Source organism: Ahaetulla prasina, chromosome 13 (genome assembly GCF_028640845.1).
Source record: "Ahaetulla prasina isolate Xishuangbanna chromosome 13, ASM2864084v1, whole genome shotgun sequence".
NCBI classification, from domain to species: domain Eukaryota; kingdom Metazoa; phylum Chordata; class Lepidosauria; order Squamata; family Colubridae; genus Ahaetulla; species Ahaetulla prasina.
Genome location: NC_080551.1, coordinates 26,219,361 through 26,242,413, shown reverse-complemented (window position 1 = coordinate 26,242,413; position 23,053 = coordinate 26,219,361). Strand labels below are relative to the sequence as shown.

Below are 23,053 nucleotides of genomic sequence, written 5' to 3'. Positions count from 1 at the left end.
ATCCGCTTTCTTTCACAAGGTCACGGTGACAGCAACAGCCGTAACATCCCAACTCTCGTCAAAGATATTAGCAACGTTGGAGAGGTTTCCTGTGGCAGCTCTCACACCATAGCGTTGTCCAAAGATGGGCGAACGGTTTGGTCCTTTGGAGGAGGAGATAATGGTAAGAGCCTTGGCTGAGTGGTGACAGTCTTGCTTGAGGCAAGGAATGACCAGCCTGAAAAAGCCCACGGTCCTATTTGAACTGTTGCCTTCATCTGCAGAAATGTTTGCTCAAGCTTTAAACCATCATAAATTGTAAACATTTGTTTTATTGCAAAGCAATTTGAACATGAATAAATACAGTAGCTGCCTAGTCTTCTCTCTCTATTTCCTCTGTCTCAAATTGGCAGAGCACATGGATCTGTAGCTAGAGGTCCCTGCTATAGCCAAACTGGAGAGAGACAGCTTGAGATCAGTTAATATTAGGCCTATCTTATCCTTAATACCACAAAGGCCAGGAATGTCCACTTGGGAGATAGGTGGGAACTCTGAGGACATGTAAATTAGAGTGCAGCAGGCCGTGGCACTTGCCCACTGCTGAGACGGCCAGTGCAGCTAATCCGTGGAAGAGCTTGGCACACAGGTTAGGGAACAACCCAGACTCTGGTCGTTGCGGCATCATTGCCGTTTGCTGCTGCTGCTAAATTGTAATGTTATGGTTAAATATTTGTGATTGAAGTTGGCAGTTTATTTTAGATGGATGTCAGTTGCCTAGCCCTCAATTTGCAGATTGTAAATTCCCTTGTGTGTGTGGTCCCAACAGGCAAACTGGGTCATGGAGACACCAACCGGGTATATAAACCCAAAGTGATAGAAGCTCTACAGGGGATGTTCATACGGAAAGTGTGTGCCGGAAGCCAGTCTTCGTTGGCTCTAACATCAACTGGACAAGTAAGCCAAACAAGCTGCGACTGAGCACACAAAAGCTACTGGATCAGAAACAGCTTCCCTAATTCTTTGAAGGAATTTGTGACTCAGCAGCTGCCTGAGGGAAAAAGAAACTGTACTTGGGTTCCTAAAGCTTCTTTGCCTCTTCCCTTTAAGTTGGAGCTATTTGCAAAACAGGGATGAAATAATTTGATCAAGAGCTTCCCTAATGTTTGTTTATTCCAAACATAGGCAAAGACTCATTGATAAGGGAACCAAGCCTTAAAGCATAGCAACTCCTATTCCTGCTTTTAAGGGGTCAATATGTGTCCAGAGTTGGCTCTGCCTTCATTGTTTGCAGGGGACGATGGCAGATTCTGTCTGCGGACATCTATATGGATTTAATCAGCTCCGGCTTGTCAATTAAATGAGCAAGATTTCTTTAAAAATGTCACAGTTCTTATCTGGGTTGTAGTTGGGGGCTTATGGATTCTGAACTGTGAGGTTTAGCCTTCTTTGTACCCCTTTGATCCAGGTGTCTGCCTGGGGCTGCGGGGCATGCTTAGGATGTGGCTCCTCAGAAGCCACAGCTCTCCGGCCCAAGCTGATTGAAGAGCTGGCTGCCACACGGATCGTGGACATTTCAATTGGTGATAGCCATTGCTTGGCCCTTTCCCACGGTAAGAGGGTGTGGCCCTTCGTCCTCTGGGTAAATTGAACTTGTCATTTGAGATTTATGTGGTGATCTTGAACTGCTTCTCTTTAGATAATGAAGTTTACGCTTGGGGCAACAATTCCATGGGGCAGTGTGGCCAAGGGAACTCCACCGGCCCCATCACTAAGCCAAAGAAAGTGAGTGGCTTAGATGGAGTCGCCATTCAGCAGATTTCGGCTGGAACTTCCCACAGCCTGGCTTGGACAGCCCTTCCCAGAGATAGGCAAGTCATCTGTGCACGTGTGCGCTTCCGTGTGGTAATAAACAATAAAGCTGTGTTGTTTCTGTTGCCAACACCTAATTGAAGTGCCTGATGTTTTTGAGCACTGGGCCTTTTCCTCCTGGGGCCCTTCGTCACCAGGGACCTTGATGCATTAACTGTGTTCTTTTAAACTATGTTAGTTTTCAGTTTTGCTTTTATTTATTTCTGAACCACTCTTTCTGTGTATTGGACACAGAAGAAAGACAACGTCAGGGAAAAAATGGTAGCCCCCTGAAAAAGCACCTGTTTCCAGCACAGCATCTAGAGCGGAATAAACGGGAAGGACTTTATTAGCAGTGTGTATAAAAGAGAAACAGAAATGGCTGTAAGAATTAAAAGGAGGCTTTTAGGTTTTGCTCTAATGAGCAAGCTTTGGCTAACTAGGATTGATGTGAAAAGGGTCACTTTGGAGGCAGACCTGGGCAGCTGAATCCCCTGGAGGACGGCCATGGCACCCGCTGCTGCCACGTTGCCCATAAAGCCGCATGGATGTTCCCCTGAAGACGAGCTCAGTTTGAAGGAACTTGGCTGCATTTCATATCAGATCTCCTTTTATTGGCTTTGCCCAAATCTGCTCTTCAGGGACGGATATCTTTGTTCCTTAACCTTCCCTTCTTTGATTGCAGGCAAGTTGTGGCCTGGCACAGGCCGTATTGTGTGGACCTTGAAGAAAGTACCTTTTCCCACCTCCGTTCTTTCCTTGAGCAGTATTGTGACAAAATTAATAGTGAGATTCCGCCTCTTCCTTTTCCTTCCTCAAGGTACTTGTTCATGGGGGGCATGAAATCCTTTCGGCTGCTTCTCTTGTGATTATGGCATTTTCAGCACAAGTTAATCTTGTTTTATCATGAATGCAGAACTAAAATTCCTCCTTTTTAAGATTTCTGATGCAGTCATAGAAATCCTTTTTGGCAGTAATGTATGGACTTTTCTGAACAATTGAAGGCTTTGCTGCAGGGTGGGAGCAAAAGGTTTGCTCATTTCTGTTTCAAGTGTAGCGTGAGCACAGGATGCAGGACAAGGCCCACCGGGGCTCCCCCATTCGTGCTTTCAGCGGTTTGTAAAGGGAGGCAGGAGGGGCCTCTGTTAATGGTGACTCCTGGTTTTGCAGGGAGCACCACACCTTCTTAAAGCTCTGCCTGAAGCTGCTCTCCAACCACCTGGCTCTGGCACTGGCCGGCGGAGTGGCCACCAGCATCCTGGGCAGGCAGGCGGGTCCCCTGCGGAATTTGTTGTTTCGGCTGATGGATTCCTCTGTCCCAGATGAAATACAGGAGGTCAGTCTCGGTTGGGAAGCCCCTTTAGACCGTAGCTCTGGGGGATTCCAGTCTGGATCCTTTGACTCTCATCCAACCAGTTGGGCAGTCACTCAGCACTGAGTTCTGAATTTCACCACAGCTTGAGCGGTCATTTGCTGAACGACATCAAGTTTGTTTTGCAGCTTTCAGTGGAATGCTGAGGCGGTTTGGTCCCTTCAAATTTTAGGTGGTGATTGAGACCCTGTCAGTTGGAGCGACAATGCTGCTGCCTCCCTTGAGGGAGAGGATGGAGCTGCTGCACTCCCTCCTTCCCCAGGGCCCTGACCGATGGGAAAGCTTGTCCAAAGGGCAGGTAAGAAGTCCTGAGTATTTACAGGCTGCTTCTGCTGCTGCTGCAGAGGATCTGATGCTTAGGGTGCTTCTGAATTGTAAGTTCTTGGAACAGCTGAAAGGGGAAGGTGAAATTTGTCTTTCAGAGAAATTAACTAAATTCTGTACTGCTGGGCAGTGTGAAGGTTAAGTCCAAAAAGTCAGCTGTAATATTGCTGAAAACCATGTGCGAGTGATGTTGCTTTGATGTCTTATCTGGCCATTATTGTCAGAAGATTTCTAAGTGAAGGAAATCATTTTTCTTCTTTTCCTTCAGCGAATGCAGTTGGATATTATTCTGACCAGCCTGCAAGACCACACTCATGTCGCCTCCTTGCTCGGCTACAGCTCCCCCTCTGATGCCACAGACATCTCCTCCCTCTGCATCGCTTATGGGAATCTCTCTGATGCAGCCTATGGGGCCCAGAGCCACCACCCTGATACTCACCTGGCCGAAATCTTAATGAAGACTCTCCTGCGTAATTTGGGGTTCTATACAGTGAGTTCACTGCCTGGGTTACTTTACCTACTCTTCCCCCCTCCCCAATAGTTTAGTCCAGAAACACCGGTTGGATCAGACGGATGATGGGGGAGGGGGTGCAGTGGGGGGAACCGCTGTTTAAAAAGAAGAGCTGTTTTTACTCACAGCTTAACTATTATCCACACTCTCTAAATTGGATTAATAATTTGGTTATGTCATCTCAGTCCTAACTCCTGGGTGCTTTTTCCTAATCAGCGAGAATTGTATTAGTAGCAAGGACACAATGTTTTTTTTTAAAGCAGATATAGAAAGCAGTATATTTATCGGTAGAAACATGGCTCCTATAGTTATTGGAATGTGGGTGGGGATTAAAATTAAGGAAGGGAAATGTACACAGGGAGGCATAATAAACTTTGCGGGGTGTGTGTGAATCTTCTGCCTCGGTAGGATCAAGCGTTTGGAGAGCTGGAAAAAAACAGTGACAAATTTTTACTTGGGACGTCTTCCTCCGAGAACAGCCAGCCTGCTCATCTCCACGAACTGCTTTGCTCTCTGCAGAAACAGCTCCTGGCCTACTGTCACATTAACAGTGTTGGCGAGGTTAGTGCCACGGTTCTTATAGCCACCCCCAGAGCAAGCGAAACAATAAAGAACATACTGGATGGTAATTTTAGGAACAACCTTTTGGCTAGAGGTCATGGTGTGAGCAGAGGAGTCCATAGTTCCTGTAGCAGTTGACTCCCTGTCAGCCAGGTTACCTTGTGGAGCACCTTTTCACGGCTCTCTCTTGGCTGCAGAACTCCAGCAGTGTGGCCCTCCTGCACAAGCACCTCCAGCTTCTCTTGCCTCATGCCACGGAGATCTATTCCCGCTCAGCCACTCTGCTGAAGGAGAGCTCTTGGAACGGCAGCGTAGGTGAAAAATTAAGAGGTAGGGGTGTGTGCATGCTGTTTATCTGATAATGCTCAATAGAGAATATAGTTACAATTATAGAACTATGTTTATCAGACTTTTTTTCTCCAATTACCTTGTGTTTGCCGAATGTTTGTATGGTTAAATACCCAAATACATGTCTGGTGTGGCTATGCTGGCCATAGTCCTGGTTTGGAATAACAGCTGGAAATGCTTATGGCCACATGGGAACCTGAGGCTGCTTCTGGAGTCTGGTCAAGGGATGCCAAGGTTATGTTGGGGGGGGGAGATTCTTGGGGCTTGCCTGCCTCCAATTGAGGAAGGAAGAGGAAGGAACTTCACAGCCAGAATTCTAGGAGTTGAAGTCCACACAAACTGAGAAAGGCTGCCCATGAAATTGTAATCGGGGATACATTTATAAATCCTGGCATCTTTCCCCACCTTCCTGCTGCATCCTTCCAGGCCTGCCACTCAGTAATGAATCTTCCCCCCCCAGATGTCATCTATGTGTCTGCAGCAGGAAGCATGCTTTGCCAGATCGTGAATTCCCTGCTTTTGCTGCCTGTGTCGGTAGCCCGATCTTTACTGAGCTATCTTCTGGATCTCTTGCCACCTCTGGATTGCCTTAACAGACTCCTTCCAGCTGCGGTGCTTCTAGAAGACCAGGAGTTACAGTGGCCTCTTCATGGTAAGCCTGATTCAGAGTAGATCTTTTCCTTTCCAAACGGGGGGGTGGAGGAAATGGGCTTGTAATCCCACTTTTCTAAAACACTAATTACTCCATGTTCCCAGGTGGGCCTGAACTGGTCGATCCGGCTGGAATACCCTTACCTCAGCCTGCCCAGGTGTGGGTGTGGCTGGTGGACCTCGAGAGAACCGTCGCTTTGCTGATTGGACGGTGTCTGGGCGGGATGCTGCAAGGGTCGCCGATGTCTCCCGAAGAGCAGGATACCGCTTACTGGCTGAAAACACCGTTGTTCAGCGATGGAGTAGAAGTGGACGTTCCCCAGTTAGGTAATCTGATCAACAGCGTGAAAGGTTTGCAGAAATGAGTCCCAGTGCTTGTTAAAATCATCCAATAAGTTTCCAGAAGTGGGAGGAAAGGGTGGAAAGATGCTATGGTGGGGGCTTTTTAGCTTGGAAAAATGGGGTTAGGGTTAGGGTTTAAAAATATATACTAGGTTGGAGAAAATAGAGAAAAAATACTGTCTTTATTGTACAATATTAGAACCCATTGGGTTGTGGAAAACAAATTCATCAGTGTTGGATTTTGGACAGATGGGAGCAAGCAAGCACTTCTCCCGGCAGTTGGTGGTGTTAGCCCCAAAGAAACGTCAACAGCTTGGGTGGCTTTAAAAGGGAGCAGTTGAAGGCCGAGCATGCTCAGTAGCCATCCGTATTGGGGTCACTGCTGGGGCTCCCCCCGAATCCTGGTTGGTTCCACTTATTCACCAAGTCGGCCTCTCGGATCTGCTCCCGTTTCAGACTTATTGAACTGCGGCTCCCATAAAGTCAGGATAGAATTGGAAGGTTGAGCTAAGTAAATGCATAACACTGGAGTTGTGTCTCTCTTGTTTTTAGAGAAGTCGGTGGGTTCCCTGCTGGAGGTGGCCCTCTCCGGAAACGAGGAGCAAAAGCCTTTCGATTACCGCCTGCGTCCGGAAGTCTCCACCTTTGTGGACTTGGCCCTGGGGTGCGCAAAGGAGCCAGCCCGCAGCCTCTGGGTCAGCATGCAGGACTACGCCGTGAGCAAAGGTCAGCTCTCGAGAACAGAAGACAGAGAGGGAGCCTGAGGCCTAGGTTGGGGGTGGGGAGGAGGGGGATGTATCCCGGGTGAGAGGGCTTAGCCCCTTCTTGGGAAACAGCCAAGGTTTTCTAAGACAGGGTCTGGCTCCGCTCAGCGCAGGTAAGGCAGCCTCTGAGCAGCCTAAGGGGGCAAACTCAGCCTTGTGATCTCCAGGGAACCTGAGCAGTTCATGACCAGGCAAGAGGCAGCAGCCCAGTTTTCCGTCCTGTTTGCAGAGAGCTTTAATCCAGCTGGGAATAGGAGTGGGGGGGCCTCTGGATGGCAAAACACCGTCAATGTCCCCTTTGAGCCCCCTCCCCATATTATGTGTGTTTTGCTGGGCTGGGAGTGGACTGATGGGAACCCTTGAAAAGAGCAAGCACCCCAGGGAATCCTTACGGAATCTCGGAGGAGGCCGTTTCTCCTTTGGATGCTTTCATTCTGTTTCTCTACTGCAACCTAGATTGGGACAGTGCAACCTTGAGCAGCGAGTCCCTGCTGGACACCGTCTCCCGATTTGTTCTTGCGGCCCTTTTGAAACACACAAATCTGCTGAGTCAAGCAAGTGGTGAAAGCAGGCAAGTGCCCCAAACACATCCTGACGTTTTTATCTTTTGTCTGAGGTCCTGGTCTCTGGCCTTAACCGTGGGGGGTGCTTGTGTTTTTAGGTACCAGCCAGGAAAAACATTAGTAGAAATCTATCGATGCGTGTATAAAGTTCGGAATCGTTTACTTGCTTGCAAGAACATGGAACTTATTCCGACTCGCTCGTCTTCCAGGGATAGATGGGTAAGCCTGACGAGTAGCTGTTTCCTTTTCTTAAAGAGGGAAGGTATTTTTTTTTTTTATTGAAAAAGTTTTAACAAACAAAAACATTTTTCCCCTTTTTCCCCCCCTCCCCCCCCTCAAAATCCCCTTCCCCCCTTCCTTCACACACACACACACACACACACACACACACACACAGGCTTCCCGGGTCAATCACAAGGTATTGTTATACATAAACCAAACATAGAATAAAATTTTCCCTTCTAATCCAATTAACCTCATCCAAGTCTTTTCATTTCCTAACCCCACCCCCATTATATAAAATAATACATCCTAATTATTCAAAGGCAATCTGATATCTCTTAATCTGGTATCTGTTTTGTAAATAATCAATCCATTTTTTCCATTCAATTAAATATCTTTCCTAAGAGGGAAGGTATTTTAACGGGAAAGATCGCGTGGGGTTCTCAGGCTGAAATTCATGTGAGGATTTCTCCTCATTTTGCTTGTGTTGAATCAACTTGGTTTGTTACATTTTTCAATTGAAGTATTTCAGATTTGAATCCTGCGGCAGGCTATTGAAATAAGCGATGGCTAAAAGCCTGGTGCGATAGCCAATGGGTTATTTTTATTCCATTCAAGTAATGGATTATTCACGTTTAATTGAAGCAGGGGCTCCGTTCACAGTGCCGCCTCTTTGTCCTCTTTCCAGCTGTCAGATAATCCAGAATCATCAGACATCGATGCTCAGGAAAGCCCCTTTACCCGGACCATTGATGAGGAAGCCGAAATGGAAGAGCAGGCAGAGAGGGAAAGAGAGGAGGGGCACGCAGAGCAGGAGGAGGAAGAGGAAGAGAGAGAGCACGAAGTGATGACCGCCGGCAGTAAGTGGACGCTGAGGCCGGGCACCTCTGGCAGAGTTTTGCCCGGGAGCCGAGACGTTCAGCTGAAGAATTACTGCAGTCCTTTAGCTCTGCCTAGCAGTTAAGACCTTTTGTTTTTGTGTTGCATGTTACAGAAATATTTCAATGTTTCCTATCAGCCCGTGAAGTAGCTCGCAGCCGAGACCGGGAGAGAATAAATGGTGGGCTGGGGCCACAAACGGAGGATCAGCCCCCCCAGACCCAGCAGGAGCGGCACGTCAGCAGAGACCTCCCGGAGGGCCAGGATGTGTACACGGCTGCCTGCAATTCGGTGATCCACCGCTGTGCCCTGCTGATCTTGGGGGTCAGCCCCGTGGTTGAGGAGCTGCAGAAGCGAAGGGAGGAAGGGCAGGCGCAGCCGCTCTCGGGCGGCACTCCGGAAGTGGGTGGCCTCATGACCAGGTGCGAGCAGCTCAGCCCTCTTCTCTGGCCTCTTGGGGACCCTGCTGTAGCTGCACCTGAGGCAGTCTGGGGTCCGGAGGAGAACCCAGCAGAGCCCCTTGGATGAGCTTCACTAGTTATGGCTGTCAAAGCGGGGGTGCATTTTATTCATAAACTCCCCGCAGGATTGTCCTTGGTGTTATTGCATGTATGATACACTTATATATCGCAGGAGAATAGATTTAATCAAATGTGAGGAGGTTGTGGCTGAATTTATGCAACCAGAAGCTCTTGGGCGTATGCTCAGTGGAAGAACTGGCCAGGCTGGGAAGCTGCATGTGTAGAAATGGAAGGAAACTCGCTGAATTGGGAAGCTTTTGATGGTCACGGCCGATAACTGAACATAGAGTGGGACACTGAGAATCCAGGCAAATGGAAAGGTCTTTGCATCGTTGTGTAATTTTTTTTCTCTATTGTACCTTTATGTGAGGCAGAAGTGAAAGTCTTAGCGCAGAAAGTCGTTCAGGCCACTCTTCCTCAAGTTACAAACTGATGAAATCGAGGAGTGAATCTGACCTCTCTCAGCCTGAATCAGATGAAGAAAATTACTCGCTGGTAAGCAGAAATGCAAGTGTTTCTTGGTGCGATCACAAATGTGATTCCGTTCAAAAGCCCCGCATGTGTTTAGATTCCTCTCCTAGCCAGTGTTTCTGGTCTTTGCTTCCCTCCCTGCCTTTGTTCCCTTTTATGTTACGTCTCTTTAGGTCGTAATCCAGGGTTTTAAAGCTTGACTGCATCAGGAACTGTTACTGTGAAAGTACCAGAAGGACCCAATAACGTTTTCTGTTCTTCTCTTTAGAGCGGAAGGCGAAATGTGGATCTGGATTTGGCATCATCGCATAGAAAGAAAGGTAAACCATTAATTTTTGCCACCTCATAACCCTGTCATTCTCTAAAGCAGGGGTCTCCGACCTTAGCAATGTGAAGACTTCTGGACTTCAACTCCCAGAATTCCTCCGCCAGCTGGGAGTTGAAGTCCACAGGTCTTAAAAGTTGCCAGGGTTGGAGACTGCTGCTCTAAAGCAATGACCTTAACCCTTTGCAGCTTCAGACAAGCTTCCAAGCCTGTAGTGTGGGAGGTTCTGAGAAGGGGGCCTGAGCTGATGGTTAACCAGCATGTTAGCTGGGCTTGCTGGCCACAGCCTTACCCAGCAGCGGTCAGAGCTGCATTCCAGAGCAGGCTGAAGTTCTCGGCAGATGGCCAGAGATTGTCAGTAATGGCTGCCTGTTTCCATGGGTTGCTTTATGAGGGGAAACTGTCGGCCTCCAAATTCTTCAGCCAGCTATGTTGGGGAATGTTCAGGAGTCTTCAAGTTGCCAAGACTGGAGACCCCTGTAAACCTAACCTATCAGATTTCAGGACGTGCACCTTTACGGCCATTGCTTGCATGGGAACACTCAGCCCCCCCTCCCCCCTTCCTGTTTTCCATGTATGGACAGATTGCAGATTGAATGTTGTCTTCTCTACCCAATGTCTCTCTTTGTCTTCTGATTCTTGTGTGGTAGTGTGTTTACTCCTTTTTGGCCAGTTGAGCCCCAGGAAAAAGAAGAGCTTCAAGCAAGTACACGATGGCATGTTCTGATTTTATATTCTCTCTCTAGTTCGGCTACATACTTTATAAAACATAAAATATGTATAGCAGCTGTTCCACGTTCATTTTGAATATCGCATTATTGAAAAGTGGCATACAAGGACAAGTAAACATTGGTCGTTCCCCACCCCCACCCCCACCCCCTTTTGTCAAAGACAGGGTTGAGCTACCAGTGGAGTCTTCAGGCTTTGTTTAGCAGAGGCTTTGTCTGCTTTCGCTCCCTCTGGGCCCTGCAGCTCCACAAAGGGAGGTAGAAAGAGCAGCTCCCCAGCTGCGGCTTCAGGGAAAGGGTTGGTTAGCTTAAACCCCAAGTCTGCTGGACCCTCAAGACCCCCCCCCCACCTTTGGCAGTCTTTTCCTTTTTCTGAAAGGTGTGAACAGTCACTTCTTTTGGATGGTTTTTGTGGGTTCTCCCTTTTCTAAACAATATTTTTGGTAAGGCGCATATTGGACCCATGCCCTTCCGGCCTATTAAATTTCTTCTGGGCTCTGCAGTTCAAAAAAAAGTGCATTGCTTTTTTAAAATCAGTTTTTTCCCCCCGGATGTTCAAGGTAGCATCTCCATTTCCTCTCCATTTTCTTTCACCCACCCAGCAGGTAGATGAGATGGAGAGAATTCCCCTCTGAGCTCACTCAATAAATGGCAAAGACCATAAAGCAGGTTTCCATTGAGCTTCAGTGTCTCCATTCCCGGGATCCAGAGGAGCATAAGCCCCCCGGGGGGATCAGGGCAGCCCCTGGTTCTGTGTGCCTCCTGCCTCCGTCTCTCCATTGCCCTTCCTCGGACCACCCTCTCTCTCCACTGAGGATGCTTCGGCTCTCCTAATGCTCAGATAATAAGATCCTTAGAGAAAGGAAGGTGGCTTAAGACTCACAACATAAAATCTCCAAGTCTTTGTAAAGTTGAATGCAAAGCTCTGGAACTCGAGAACACAGTAGAATGACAACCGATAAAGAGTTTGAGCGATTCAGTAACTAAAATTATTGCAAAACTGAGGAGCAATAAATAGGTTTTGCCTCACTCCCCTGTTTATTTTTTTGTGCAGACAAGGTCGCCCTTCAATACTCGTTTTCTTTTGGTCCCTGTGCATTTACTTAAAGAGGAACAGCTTTTTGAAATAACAGGGTCTTGTCAACTTTGCATCTGGTTATGTGATGCCTCAACTTATGACTACAGTTCTGGGCTTAATTATGGTACTGAGTCGGGGGCTGCTTAAGTTCAGCCAAGCCCCTTTGCTTTAAAGCCAAGCCCACAGAAAGCCAACCGTTCGCGCCTGTTTACTTGACCTTTACTCATCCCTGTATTTACATGAACTTCCAGAAAAGCCATAAATCACCCACTCCTGCTTTACACTGATGCAAGTTAAACACCAACCTTTTTTTGTAATTGGATGTCAAGAAAGTTTCTCTTCTTTGTATGTGGCAAATATTCTTTTTTTCCCTTTACCTCTATGTTGTTTTATTTGCATATCACCTTTTTTCAACATTCTAGCTTTAAGCTAAACAGTTTGAATAGCTTGTGCTTTTAATTTCCTGGTAAGGCAAAGCCTGTCTCCTGGAGATTTGCCGGCAAAACATACAGCTCTCATTTTTTGGCCTTCGGTGTGGTAGGCATTGCTGACTGTGCGCATGAAATTGACAGGAATTCCCATTTCCATCTGTTTCGAACTGCAAGCCGCGTGTTCACTTCGGCCGGTTGGAGAGCTCGATTGCCTTGCCGGTGACAGAATTCTGCTGTGTGTTTCTAGGCTCGGTCCACAGCCCGATTGAAACTCTCGGCGACTCATGGACTCGGCTGAAACAGCGTGATTGGCTCTCCAGCTCCTCTTGCTTGTTCGGGGAGTCTGAGGTTGATTTCACAAAATCCGTCGGCATTCATACTTTGATCGAGAACATGATTAGTTTTATAAGTGGGGATATAGGAAGCTCCCCAGGCTTCAAGGAGCCCGAAGAAAGCATGTCCACCAACCCCCAGGCCTACATCGTTGCCATGGAACAGCAGCAGCAGAGAGCAGAGGTGTGTGTTGCATGTTGTGGTTCCTTGTGGTACTGATTGTCGGAGGATCCAGGCCTCGGAGTTGTCGGCTGCCACTCTGCTTGGGGAAGGGGCCCTTTCAGATTTTCCACTCCGGCAAGTCAGTTGGTTTGGCCTTTGTGCTGTGAACGGTAGGAATGGCCTTCCCGCATGACAGGCTCTGTGTCAAGCTGTGCTGGCCTTAATAGAGCACCGCAAAATATCAGAGGCAACACCCAGCACCTTGAATGCAGCTGAGCCCCCAATGGATTCATGAAGAGTTGCCTTCGCACAAGCAACGATTATGGCCTAGTAGCTTCTACATTCTAATTTCTTTTTGATGTGGCTGTTCTCCCAAACCCTGGACTTAGGATATTTTCTGGGCATCTCAGGAGGAGATGCGCCACCCTACATGTTTTAAGTCCTATCCACAGCATCCTCTGTGGTTTTTGTGGAAACAGCCTATCCCGTTAAAAACTTGCCCTTCTGTTTCAGGACTATTATTTGCAAAAGGCTGGTTCAAGCTTATCTGTTGTTCTGCTGCCATTGCAATTTGCTTTCCAAACAGCAGCTCCAAATCCATTCTTTTCAATTGCCCTTAGCTGCGCCTGGAGGCCTTGCACCAGATCCTGGTTTTGCTTTCGGGAATGGAAGAGAAGGGCGGCACGGCCTCCCTCGGGAGCCGCCAAGGACTGGGATTCCAGTCTTCCTCATTTCTCACTTCGGTGAGGCTGCAGTTCCTGGCCGGCTGCTTCGGCTTGGGAAGCGTGGGACACACTGGAGCCAAAGGAGAGAGCATCCGGTTGCACCACTATCAGGTAAGGGCTGTGACCCTGAGAAGAGGATGCCGATGTGTGTGCATCTGCTTGTCTCAACATCGTGCCAAACTGGCAGGTGACTCTTCCTTAGAACCAGCCCTCAGGTGGGTCAGCTTGACTGCCCTGGGTTTTTCGTAGGATGGCATCAGAGCAGCCAAGAGAAGTATCCAGACCGAGATTCAAGTGGCGGTGCACAAGATCTATCAGCAGCTGTCAGCAACTTTGGAAAGAGCCCTTCAAGCAAATAAACACCACATTGGTAAGAGGAACGGATTGAATCCGGCATTTTTATTTCTGGGAAGAAATAAACCAGAGACTCCTCCGGCTCAATCTGGGTACCCTCCTTGTTTTTCCTTTTGTGCTTGTGTGTGTGTATGTGTGTCTGTGTGTATTAGAGGCACAACAACGACTCCTGTTGGTGACTGTGTTTGCCCTAAGTGTACATTACCAGCCAGCCGATGTCTCCTTGGCCATTTCTACCGGATTGCTGAACGTCCTTTCTCAGTTATGCGGGACGGACACCGTGCTTGGGCAGCCCCTTCAGCTCTTACCCAAAAGTGGCATTTCCCAGCTCAGCACCGCTTTGAAAGTGGCCAGCACGAGACTTTTACAGATTCTCGCCATCACCACCGGGTAAGGACTAATGAGATCAAACTTAACTCTCAAAAATTGACTGGTTGAAATACTGAAACGTTTTGATGAAAGCCCCAAATTTACCTCCTTTGCAAAACCAGGAACTGCTGACACCATCACCACCCCAACCCACATGCACCTTGCACCATCCCTCCACCATCTGGAGGCATCTCAGGAGGTGCTCACTGAAGGCCCAGCCTGGTTGAAAGACAAGTCTTCAGTAGACATCTTTGCGGTTGAATAAACTGGGCCTGAGGTTGGCATAGAGGGTGCTCCAGGGTCAGCCTCAGGCCACTGACTGGCTGCTCTTGGGTGAACGAGGGCAGCATCAGGAATGCCCCTCCATTAGCAATTCAGCTCATGGGAATGTTAGTTCAGGCAGAGGAGTAGGAAATTCCCACCCTGGGAATGTCCTCCAGTGCCTGGCTTAGATCTCTTCCCAGGGCTCGGCCACCTCGGTGTGACCACGCTTGACCCGTTCCCTCCCTTTTTCACATAGGACTTACGCAGATAAATTGAGCCCCAAAGTGGTCCAGTCCTTGCTGGACCTGCTGTGTAGTCAGTTGAAGAACCTACTGTCACAAGCGGGTGTGATGCTTATGACTTCTTCCTTTGGAGAAAAAGAAGTCGAGGATCAGGACGAAAAAAAAACAGAATCCAAAGGTGACACTGAGAGGAAAGACTTCAAAGGTACGAGACACTGACTTTTTTTAAAGGGAGGAATAATAACCGTCAGGAGGCCTCAGCTGCAGGAGACAGACGTTGCAGGATGATCCTCTGGAACACCCGTCTCCTGGGTTATGATAATTGCCAATAAAACAATCTCTGCTGCCCCTTGCTTGCCCTGCTGTGCAGATTAGGGAATTTATTACATGAATGCCCTCTGGCTGACAAGAGATTCATTCTTGTCGTTTGATTTTACAGTTGCCCTCCGAAAACAGCATGCTGCAGAGTTACATCTAGGGGATTTCTTAGTTTTCCTCAGGAGGGTAGTTTCTTCCAAAGCCATCCAGTCCAAAATGGCTTCTCCAAAGTGGACAGAAGTTCTTCTGAACATCGCTTCTCAGAAGTGCTGCTCAGGTACGGTCCACCGAGGCAGCGAATGAACCAGTGAAGGAAAGTTACCATCAAAGGAATAATCAAGATTCTTCCATCGATATGTGGGATGTGTGCTTGGGCTATATTGCAACGTTGTAAAAACCGCCTGTGTGACAGAGGCTGATCGTTGCTCAGATCAGTTTCGTGTGCCATTTCCTTTTTAGGTATACCCTTGGTTGGCAAACTGAGGACCAGGCTGCTCGCCCTCCATGTCCTGGAAGCCGTGCTGCCGGCCTGTGAATCCGGTGTGGAAGATGATCAGATGGCTCAGGTGTTGATACTTTGGAGAGAATTTAACACGGCTGCAGAGTGGCATTTGCATCTCTGCCTCCAGCAGCCACCCCAGGTTCACCTTTCACCTGTGCATCAGACGCTGCCTTCTCCTAAACAGGATCAGGGGTCTCCCACCCAATTGGCAGCAAGAGAGACCTCCTTCCCTCATCCCGTATCTCAGGGTCATCCCTGAGGGACCTTTGAGATTCTCTGGCTGCCTTGCATTTTGCTGCAGTTGGAGGGTGTTCCTTCCACGGGGGGGGGGGGGGTGTGCATGCGCGCGTTGAAGCCCTTACGTAGCCTATGAGGGACCCCCGCAGCCCCCTCGGTGGCCTTTGACCTGAAAGAAGTATGGAGAAGCATAGTTGTAGTCTTTCCCTGGCCATTCATTGGACTGAATGCGCTGTGCTGACGCTCCCAACAGGTGATCGAACGGCTGTTTTCCCTTCTGGCCGACTGTATGTGGGAGAGCCCAGTTGCCCAAGCCAAACATGTGCTTCAGATCAAAGAGAAAGAACAAGAAATAAAGCTTCAGGTACCATTTTACCTAATCCTGATATCGTCGTGCTTGTTGGCTGCGTCCCACTGACAGAGCTTTGCCCTCTGTCCCTGCAGAAGCAGGGGGAGTCTGAAGAAGAGGACGAGAACCTCCCTATCCAGGAGGTCTCCTTCGACCCTGAGAAGGCCCAGTGCTGCCTAGTGGAAAGCGGGCAGATTCTCACTCATGGCAGCGGAGGGAAGGGCTACGGGCTGGCATCCACGGGCGTCTCGTCTGGGTGTTACCAGTGGAAGGTGTGTAGACCGAAAAGAACATTTCAGACTCAGGCCTGTGGTGGAGTCGGGCACTCTTGTTTGCTTCTCGGCATTTCTGGCTCCTCAGGATGATATCATGCTCAAAATGTAGGAAAGTGCATTAGAAATAATGGATTCAGTAGTATTTGAGCCCAAGATGGGGAGGTTTTCAACCAAGAATAAATATATTGCAACTGCCCGTTTTAATTTTGGGAAGTTGCTTCTTAGCTACGAAGGGCAGGGAGTCTCTTATTTTGAGCAGGTTGCCAAACCCAAATGTTTCTTTTTTGTTCCATTTTTATATGTGATCTGCCCGTGTTCCTATTTAAAGTTCATAGCTGTTCTGCACTTTCTAGTTTTACATTGTGAAGGAAAACCGAGGCAACGAAGGGACCTGCGTGGGAGTGTCTCGTTGGCCCGTTCATGATTTCAACCATCGCACCACCTCTGACATGTGGCTGTACAGAGCCTACAGCGGCAACCTCTACCACAACGGGGAGCAGGCTCTGACCCTGACCAGCTTCACCCAGGGGGACTTCATCACGTGTGTCTTGGATATGGAAGCAAGAACCATTTCCTTTGGCAAAAATGGGGAGGTGAGAGGCTTTGACCCATTCCTGCCTTGCTAGATTTCCATATTGCTTCATAAGCAGTTCACAGTAGAGGTTAAAAAATCCCATCAGTGGCGACATTACGTCCCCAGTTTCAAACAGGTACATTCCCATGGGAAAGTTAATCTCATGAACGGATGAAGTGACCTAACAAAAATTAAAGGAAAGTGAATTCCCAGTCTCACCTTAAGCTGGGAGAAATTTCATAGCCAACCTGGAGCAGAAGGTGAAGGGCTCCCTTGTCTCAACTCCCCTAATTGTTTTTTCCATTAGGAACCCAAACTGGCTTTTGAAGATGTGGATGCTGGAGAGTTGTATCCTTGTGTGATGTTTTACAGCAGCAACCCTGGAGAAAAGGTAATGGGGATACCTCAAAGGTTCTGGTGCCGATGAGCGCTCCCTGCCAGTTTGAGAGAGAAATGGGTTTAGAAGGAGCAGTTGGGGAGGGAGCAGGGAGACCGGGGGAAGAGAAAGGGATATCCAGAATGGGGTTTGTTCAATTCCTTTGGGCTCATGGAATCAGCCTGGTCTGGCCAAATCTACCTTGAGCCTCCTCCAGGAACCTTTCTAGTTTTGCTGCCTGAAATTCTGTGGCTCTTAGGCATGCCAAGAGAGGGTGAGGAGCCCGGGCCTCTCCCTGTGTAAGCTTGCCTGCCTTCCCACTCCTCCGCCCACTTTCCCACTCTGCCAGCTTGAAATCCAGCCCAGTCTTGGCTCCCTTCTGCCATCCCGGGGCACTGTGAATGCTGGTACTTCTGTGTCTGCTGGCCTTGCTAAGAACATGACTCCTTACGCAGTTGGGAAGGAGAAGAAGGGCTCTAATTGGGAAAAGGGCTTTTCGGGTACACTGAGCTCGGTGTTTGGGTTTTTAAAGCCTGAAAGGCAGCAAAGCAACTTCCAGGTGTGTCTCTGGCTGCCTAGGTGAAGATCTGTGACATGCAGATGCGCGGCACCCCAAGGGACCTGCTGCCGGGGGATCCCATCTGCAGCCCGGTGGCTGCAGTGCTGGCGGAGGCCACGATTCAGCTGATCCGCATCCTGCACCGGACCGACCGGTGGACGCACTGCATCAACAAAAAGATGGTGGAGAGGCTGTACAAAATCAAAGGGTGCCTGAAAGAAAGCGGCCAAAAGCTGAAGAAAAGCCGCTCCCTGCAGAGTCGAGAGGAGAATGAGGTGCGCGAGGAGGAGGAGAAGTTGAAGCACTGCGGCCGGCAACACGGACTGGCCGACCTCTCGGAGCTGCAGCTGAAGACGCTCTGCATGGAGGTGTGGCCAGTGCTGGCGGTGATTGGCGGGGTGGACGCCGGACTTCGAGTCGGGGGACGCTGCATTCACAGGCAAACCGGGCGGCACGCCACCTTGCTGGGTGTGGTCAAGGAAGGCAGCGCGTCCGCTAAGGTCCAGTGGGACGAGGCTGAGATCACCATCAGGTACAGTGCTGGTCTTCAGCAAGTGGCCAGAGGTTGAGATCCAGGAAACAGAGTTCAGGTTTTGAATTTCCATTGCTGATCTAGTGCTTATTGCCTGGCAGAACAGCAGCTTGTGGCATTTTAAGTGCCGGGAGAGGCGATCATTTATGACACTATTTGCTCAAGGGAAAGGCTGCGTTAGAGTACTGCAGCACCACACAGAGGTCAAGGCTTCTTCCAATACAGGGTTCCCTGGGGGGAGGGGATACCCCAGGTAGGTGCCAGGCAGCCGGCAGTCCATTCATGGGGGCAGCTGTGTCTGTTGAGAGGCACTTTTCAAAAGCAGTTTAGAAAAGTTAGTGAACGGAAAACCATGTCAGGTGTTTTGAATTAAATACATTGTTTTAGAGAGATACACACATGGCTTGTTACTTTTGTGTTGAATGTCATCCCTCCCCATAATCTCATTTCCCTGGTTTACTTTGACTTTTAGATTGTCAGCTCATTTAGATTGTGGTATACTTTACATCTTATTTTGCCTGTGTGATTTCCTGTGCTTTCCTCTCGTCTGTCCCTCACTTGCTTCTTCCTGTGTCGTTCTGATCTTTATTAAAGCTTCCCAACTTTTTGGTCGCCTAGTGATACGCCGCTCTATAACCTGGAACCTTGCGAACCGCTGCCTTTTGACGTTGCAAGATTCCGGGGACTGACAGCCACCGTCTTGCTGGACCTCACCTATCTGACTGGCATCCATGAAGAGCTGGGAAAGCAGAGCATTAAGCGGCACGAGAAGAGACACAAACATGACCTGGAAGACAAAGGAGACCCCGATCAGAAGACGGAAGGCGACGCTGTATCCGAGGCACGATCTGTGCCGAGCACTGAGGAGGTGAAGGGACCCGGAGCCAAGCTGGAAAGCGAAAGTTCTTCCTTCTCTTTGGACACCATTTCCTTGGGCATGGAGTGCCAGCATCTGAACACTGAGGGCAAAAAAAAGAACCACGAACACGCCACCAAGAATTACGAGGCCGTGCAATCAGAAATCAGGGCCATTCAACTGTCCTACCTTTACCTGGGAGCTATGAAGTCCCTCAGCACGCTGCTCAGTTGCAGCAAGTACGCGGAGCTTCTTCTGATTCCTAAAGTCCTGGCCGAAAACGGCCACAACTCCGATTGCGCCAGCTCCCCCGTTGTCCACGAAGAGGTGGAGATCCGCACAGCCTTGCAGTTCTTGATGCGCCATATGGTGAAACGGGCAGTCATGCGCTCGCCCATCAAGAGGGCGCTGGGATTGGCGGACCTGGAGCGGGCACAAGCCATGATCTACAAATTAGTTGTGCATGGACTGCTGGAAGACCAGGGCGGCTCCAAAGCCAAGCAAGGTATGTCCCAAACGGGCTGCAGGTGGTGGAAGGTTAGCGCAAGGCCTGCGCCTGTGGCTGCGAAGGATCTGCAGACCTCATCTCTGCTTGGTCCAACGTCCTGTGGCTGCATTTCATCTCAGCTCAGCTGGTTGTAGTTGTGCTGATGACTCCCCTCCCCTCCCTCCTTCGGCTCAGCTACTGAAAAAGAAATTGGGCTATTTAGTCACAAATCCGGGAGAGCCCCCGGCTGCCCCTGTAAATCAGATGATAGCAGCTGGTAGCTCCAAAAAAAAAATATTAGTGGGGCTGAAGTGCAAAAGGAAGGCGCAAAGAACAGCAGCAGCAGCCACTGTTACTATAGGCGATGGCTGGATTTGAGGTAAATTCCTTTGTGCTTCCTTCATCAGCCAGCCCTCGAGGGCCCTGACATAACATGCTGCATGGAAAACAATCCACGGCAGGGCCGTTTTGGTCAGCAGTAGGCAGGGATGCTGGTCCTCCGCTCCTCCAAAGCGTTGCTTCCAGGCTGTGCTTGAGGAGCCGGACTGCTGGGTATCACCTCTGAGTGCTGCTGATTTAAAGCCCCAAGTAGACACGTCAGGCATCCTACGATGGGTCGGGCCCATCAGCCCCAGCACCCTGCAAGGAGTCAGAAAGGGCTCCCTTTGCTTTGCAGAAATAGACCAGCAGACTGAAGAGAATGACCAGAGTCAGCAGGCCCAGACCCCCGTGACCACCAGCCCATCAGCCTCCAGCACCACCTCTTTCATGAGCAGCTCTCTGGAAGATACGACGACGGCCACCACCCCTGTGACCGATACAGAAACCGTACCCGCCTCAGAGTCCCCGGGGGTTTTGCCACTCAGCCTCCTGAGGTACCTCTTGATTTCCATGCCTCGTTGTTTTGCGAAGTTTGGACTGTCAGCTGCTGGCTGGCCGGCCGGCCGGCCTTGTGTTACTTACTCCCTCCTTTCCTGTCTCCCCGAAGGCAAATGTTCTCCAGTTACCCCACCACGGCTGTCCTTCCCACCAGAAGGGCACAGACGCCCCCCATCTCCTCCCTGCCGACTTCTCCCTCGGACGACGTGGGCAGGCGTCAGTCACTCACCTCTCCCGACTCTCAGCCCACCAGACCTGCCAATCGCACAGGTGGGCCTTGTCCACAACTGTCTGGTATCAACTTTGGTGTTTGGCAAACCCAGGCATTAATTTTTGTCCCCCCTCCCCCTTTACAGCTTTGTCCGACCCAAGCAGCCGCCTGTCAACTTCCCCCCCTCCTCCTGCTGTGGCCGTGCCCTTGTTAGAAATGGGGTTTTCCCTTCGGCAGATTGCTAAAGCAATGGAAACCACAGGTAACCAGACACACCTGGGCCAGGCATGATTCTTCCGCCCATCCACCTGTGTTTTTGGAGAGGGCCTGCGGGAGAGTCCACGAGTGGCACGAGGTGTGTGGGTTGCGCTCCCCGAGGGATGCCTTGTCCTCCCCCTCCTTGCATTTCACAAGGCATGAAAATCTGGATTCTGCCATTCCTTCGGCCCGAATTCATTATGCGTGTGCATCTTGTGTCTCTGTGTCTAGTGTTTGGTTTTATCCTGTTTTTCTGTTTGCTGCCCAGAATCTTAACTGGCTGGGGCAATTACACATGGTGAAACATCGATAGCAATTTATTACGGGAGCAGGGGATTCCGGGCTGGGCAAAACAGATGCTTCTCTTCAGTCCTTTCAACGCTGTAGCAGGTGGCTTTGCTGGGCTGGTTAGATGAAGGTTTCCGGTTCCCACAGGTGCAAGGGGAGAAGCGGATGCCCAGAATATCACTGTCCTGGCAATGTGGATGATTGAGCATCCTGGGAATGAGGATGACGAAGAGCCTCAGTCAGAAGAAATGGTGGATGCCCAACATGGAGGATTAGGCCCAGGAGGGGGTGGCAAGTCCAGCGACCAGAACTACCTGCAGTCTCCAGGAGACTTGCCTTCAGCTGATGCCCCTGAATTGGAGGAAGGCTTTGGGGAAAGGTGAGCTCTCTACTGTCAGTAAGTGATATGATTCAAATTATTTCAGGATCTGTTAGAAAAATTGAAAAGCCTTCTGGTGCACCTGAGTGTTGGGCTTCCTCCTCAAGCCACGCCAGCGTTCCTGAGCTGTTTTTGTCCTTCCAGCCACGATAACATGGATCACGCAGAAAATGCAGCGTCTGGCAGTGGGCCCGTGGCAAGGGGTCGGTCGGCAGTAACCAGGAGACACAAATTTGATCTAGCTGCTCGAACGCTGCTGGCCCGTGCCGGTAAGTCTTTCAAATACTACATTACATGTTTCCCTCTCCTCCTTTACTTTCTTGAAGATGCTTGCCGTGTTTGAGACCACATGCTAACTAACTATTTGTAAAAACAAAATGTGCCAAAAAAGGCAGCTGTATAGTTCGCACATCCAAAGCTGAAGGAAAATTATTAAGATTTCTTGAGAATATTCCAGTTTTGTGGGGCCACGTATAAAGGCTGTCCAGAGTTGAAGTTGGAGAGCCTGCTCTCTCTAAGAAAATGAGGCTGATGTGTTTAACTGTGGATGGCAATTGTAGTGTAAAGACTGACACCTAAAGGCAGAAGAAGAAATACGGAAGCAATAAATTGAAATGAACTGAAACAAAACACTTGATGATAACTGTGGACTGTAATTATAATATAAAGGCTGATACTTAAAGAATTAGAGCATCCCCAAGGAAAGACTTTTATACTCAGATGTTTGATTTCTAAGATTGATAATATTAAATAAAATAGAAAATGAATCTAAACAATTATTAAAGTATGATACTTAAAGGTAGAAGATGATGTTTAAGAGGGGAATACCTTTGTGATTTCAGGGCATTCTAAGAAATAATAAAGCACTTAGATAGTTGACCTTTAAGAATTATACTAATTGGATAGTTAAGAACATAAATTTCTGAGCACATGCAGTTTGAGCAATGTTTTTATGATTTTAGAACATTCCCAAGGGAAGACTTGTATTTAGAGAGTTGACCCCTAAGATTGACGATATTAAACATAATCTAGAAAATGATATTAAATAATTATTAAAGTATGATACTTAAGGGTAGAAGATGATGTTTAAGAGGGGGATGCCTTTGTGATTTCAGGGCATTCTAAGAAATAATAAAGCACTTAGATGGTTGACCTTTAAGAATTATACACAAACTTGATAGTTAAGAAAATATACTATTTGAGCATAGGAGGAGGATGAGGGGTAAACAGGGAACTCAACAAGCAAAATTAAAAAACCTGATGATAAAGCTTGTAATGAATATTTGAATATGAATAATGTAAACAGTTTTTTCCTTTATATTTACGGTTAGGCCGAAGATAGAAGAGAATTCTATTTTGCTGTTACTTTTTAGGATAGGGAGACTCTTACTTTTTCTTTTTCTTTTTTATTTAAATTTGTTCCTTTTTATGTTGATCTTTACTGGAAGGGGATTTTTGAATGATATAAGTATTGGGAGACCTTTTAATTAAGACCTTTTAATTTAACCTTTTAATTAAGGTGAGAATGAAGGCAGAAGAAATTTTTATTTTAAGTTTTATATATATATATAATTTGGAATGGGATTTAGACTCCTAAATCCTCAGG

At 48.6% G+C, this 23,053-nt stretch overlaps 1 protein-coding gene across 6 annotated transcripts in view; it reads left to right on the top strand.

Annotated features, from left to right (window-relative positions):
• The window catches only part of HERC1 (HECT and RLD domain containing E3 ubiquitin protein ligase family member 1), a 54,130-nt gene that overhangs the window by 10,222 nt on the left and 20,855 nt on the right, over positions 1-23,053 (top strand). For 4 of the 6 annotated variants that reach the window (XM_058155780.1, XM_058155782.1, XM_058155779.1 and 1 more), the window contains exons 7-43: positions 20-163; positions 806-933; positions 1,445-1,589; positions 1,676-1,847; positions 2,513-2,647; positions 2,998-3,163; positions 3,372-3,497; positions 3,792-4,013; positions 4,443-4,595; positions 4,793-4,925; positions 5,404-5,595; positions 5,700-5,921; positions 6,489-6,662; positions 7,157-7,271; positions 7,362-7,482; positions 8,174-8,345; positions 8,480-8,786; positions 9,260-9,380; positions 9,625-9,676; positions 12,166-12,434; positions 13,034-13,249; positions 13,388-13,508; positions 13,645-13,882; positions 14,382-14,572; positions 14,807-14,962; positions 15,145-15,251; positions 15,678-15,788; positions 15,869-16,045; positions 16,402-16,641; positions 16,930-17,013; positions 17,578-18,089; positions 18,684-19,450; positions 20,109-20,307; positions 20,421-20,581; positions 20,668-20,784; positions 21,216-21,447; positions 21,592-21,716. In XM_058155780.1, coding sequence (XP_058011763.1) covers positions 20-163; positions 806-933; positions 1,445-1,589; positions 1,676-1,847; positions 2,513-2,647; positions 2,998-3,163; positions 3,372-3,497; positions 3,792-4,013; positions 4,443-4,595; positions 4,793-4,925; positions 5,404-5,595; positions 5,700-5,921; positions 6,489-6,662; positions 7,157-7,271; positions 7,362-7,482; positions 8,174-8,345; positions 8,480-8,786; positions 9,260-9,380; positions 9,625-9,676; positions 12,166-12,434; positions 13,034-13,249; positions 13,388-13,508; positions 13,645-13,882; positions 14,382-14,572; positions 14,807-14,962; positions 15,145-15,251; positions 15,678-15,788; positions 15,869-16,045; positions 16,402-16,641; positions 16,930-17,013; positions 17,578-18,089; positions 18,684-19,450; positions 20,109-20,307; positions 20,421-20,581; positions 20,668-20,784; positions 21,216-21,447; positions 21,592-21,716 — 7,023 coding nt within the window. The remainder of the gene's footprint in view (positions 1-19; positions 164-805; positions 934-1,444; positions 1,590-1,675; positions 1,848-2,512; positions 2,648-2,997; positions 3,164-3,371; positions 3,498-3,791; positions 4,014-4,442; positions 4,596-4,792; positions 4,926-5,403; positions 5,596-5,699; positions 5,922-6,488; positions 6,663-7,156; positions 7,272-7,361; positions 7,483-8,173; positions 8,346-8,479; positions 8,787-9,259; positions 9,381-9,624; positions 9,677-12,165; positions 12,435-13,033; positions 13,250-13,387; positions 13,509-13,644; positions 13,883-14,381; positions 14,573-14,806; positions 14,963-15,144; positions 15,252-15,677; positions 15,789-15,868; positions 16,046-16,401; positions 16,642-16,929; positions 17,014-17,577; positions 18,090-18,683; positions 19,451-20,108; positions 20,308-20,420; positions 20,582-20,667; positions 20,785-21,215; positions 21,448-21,591; positions 21,717-23,053) is intronic. The other 2 variants (XM_058155783.1, XM_058155784.1) reach the window with 2 other exon arrangements.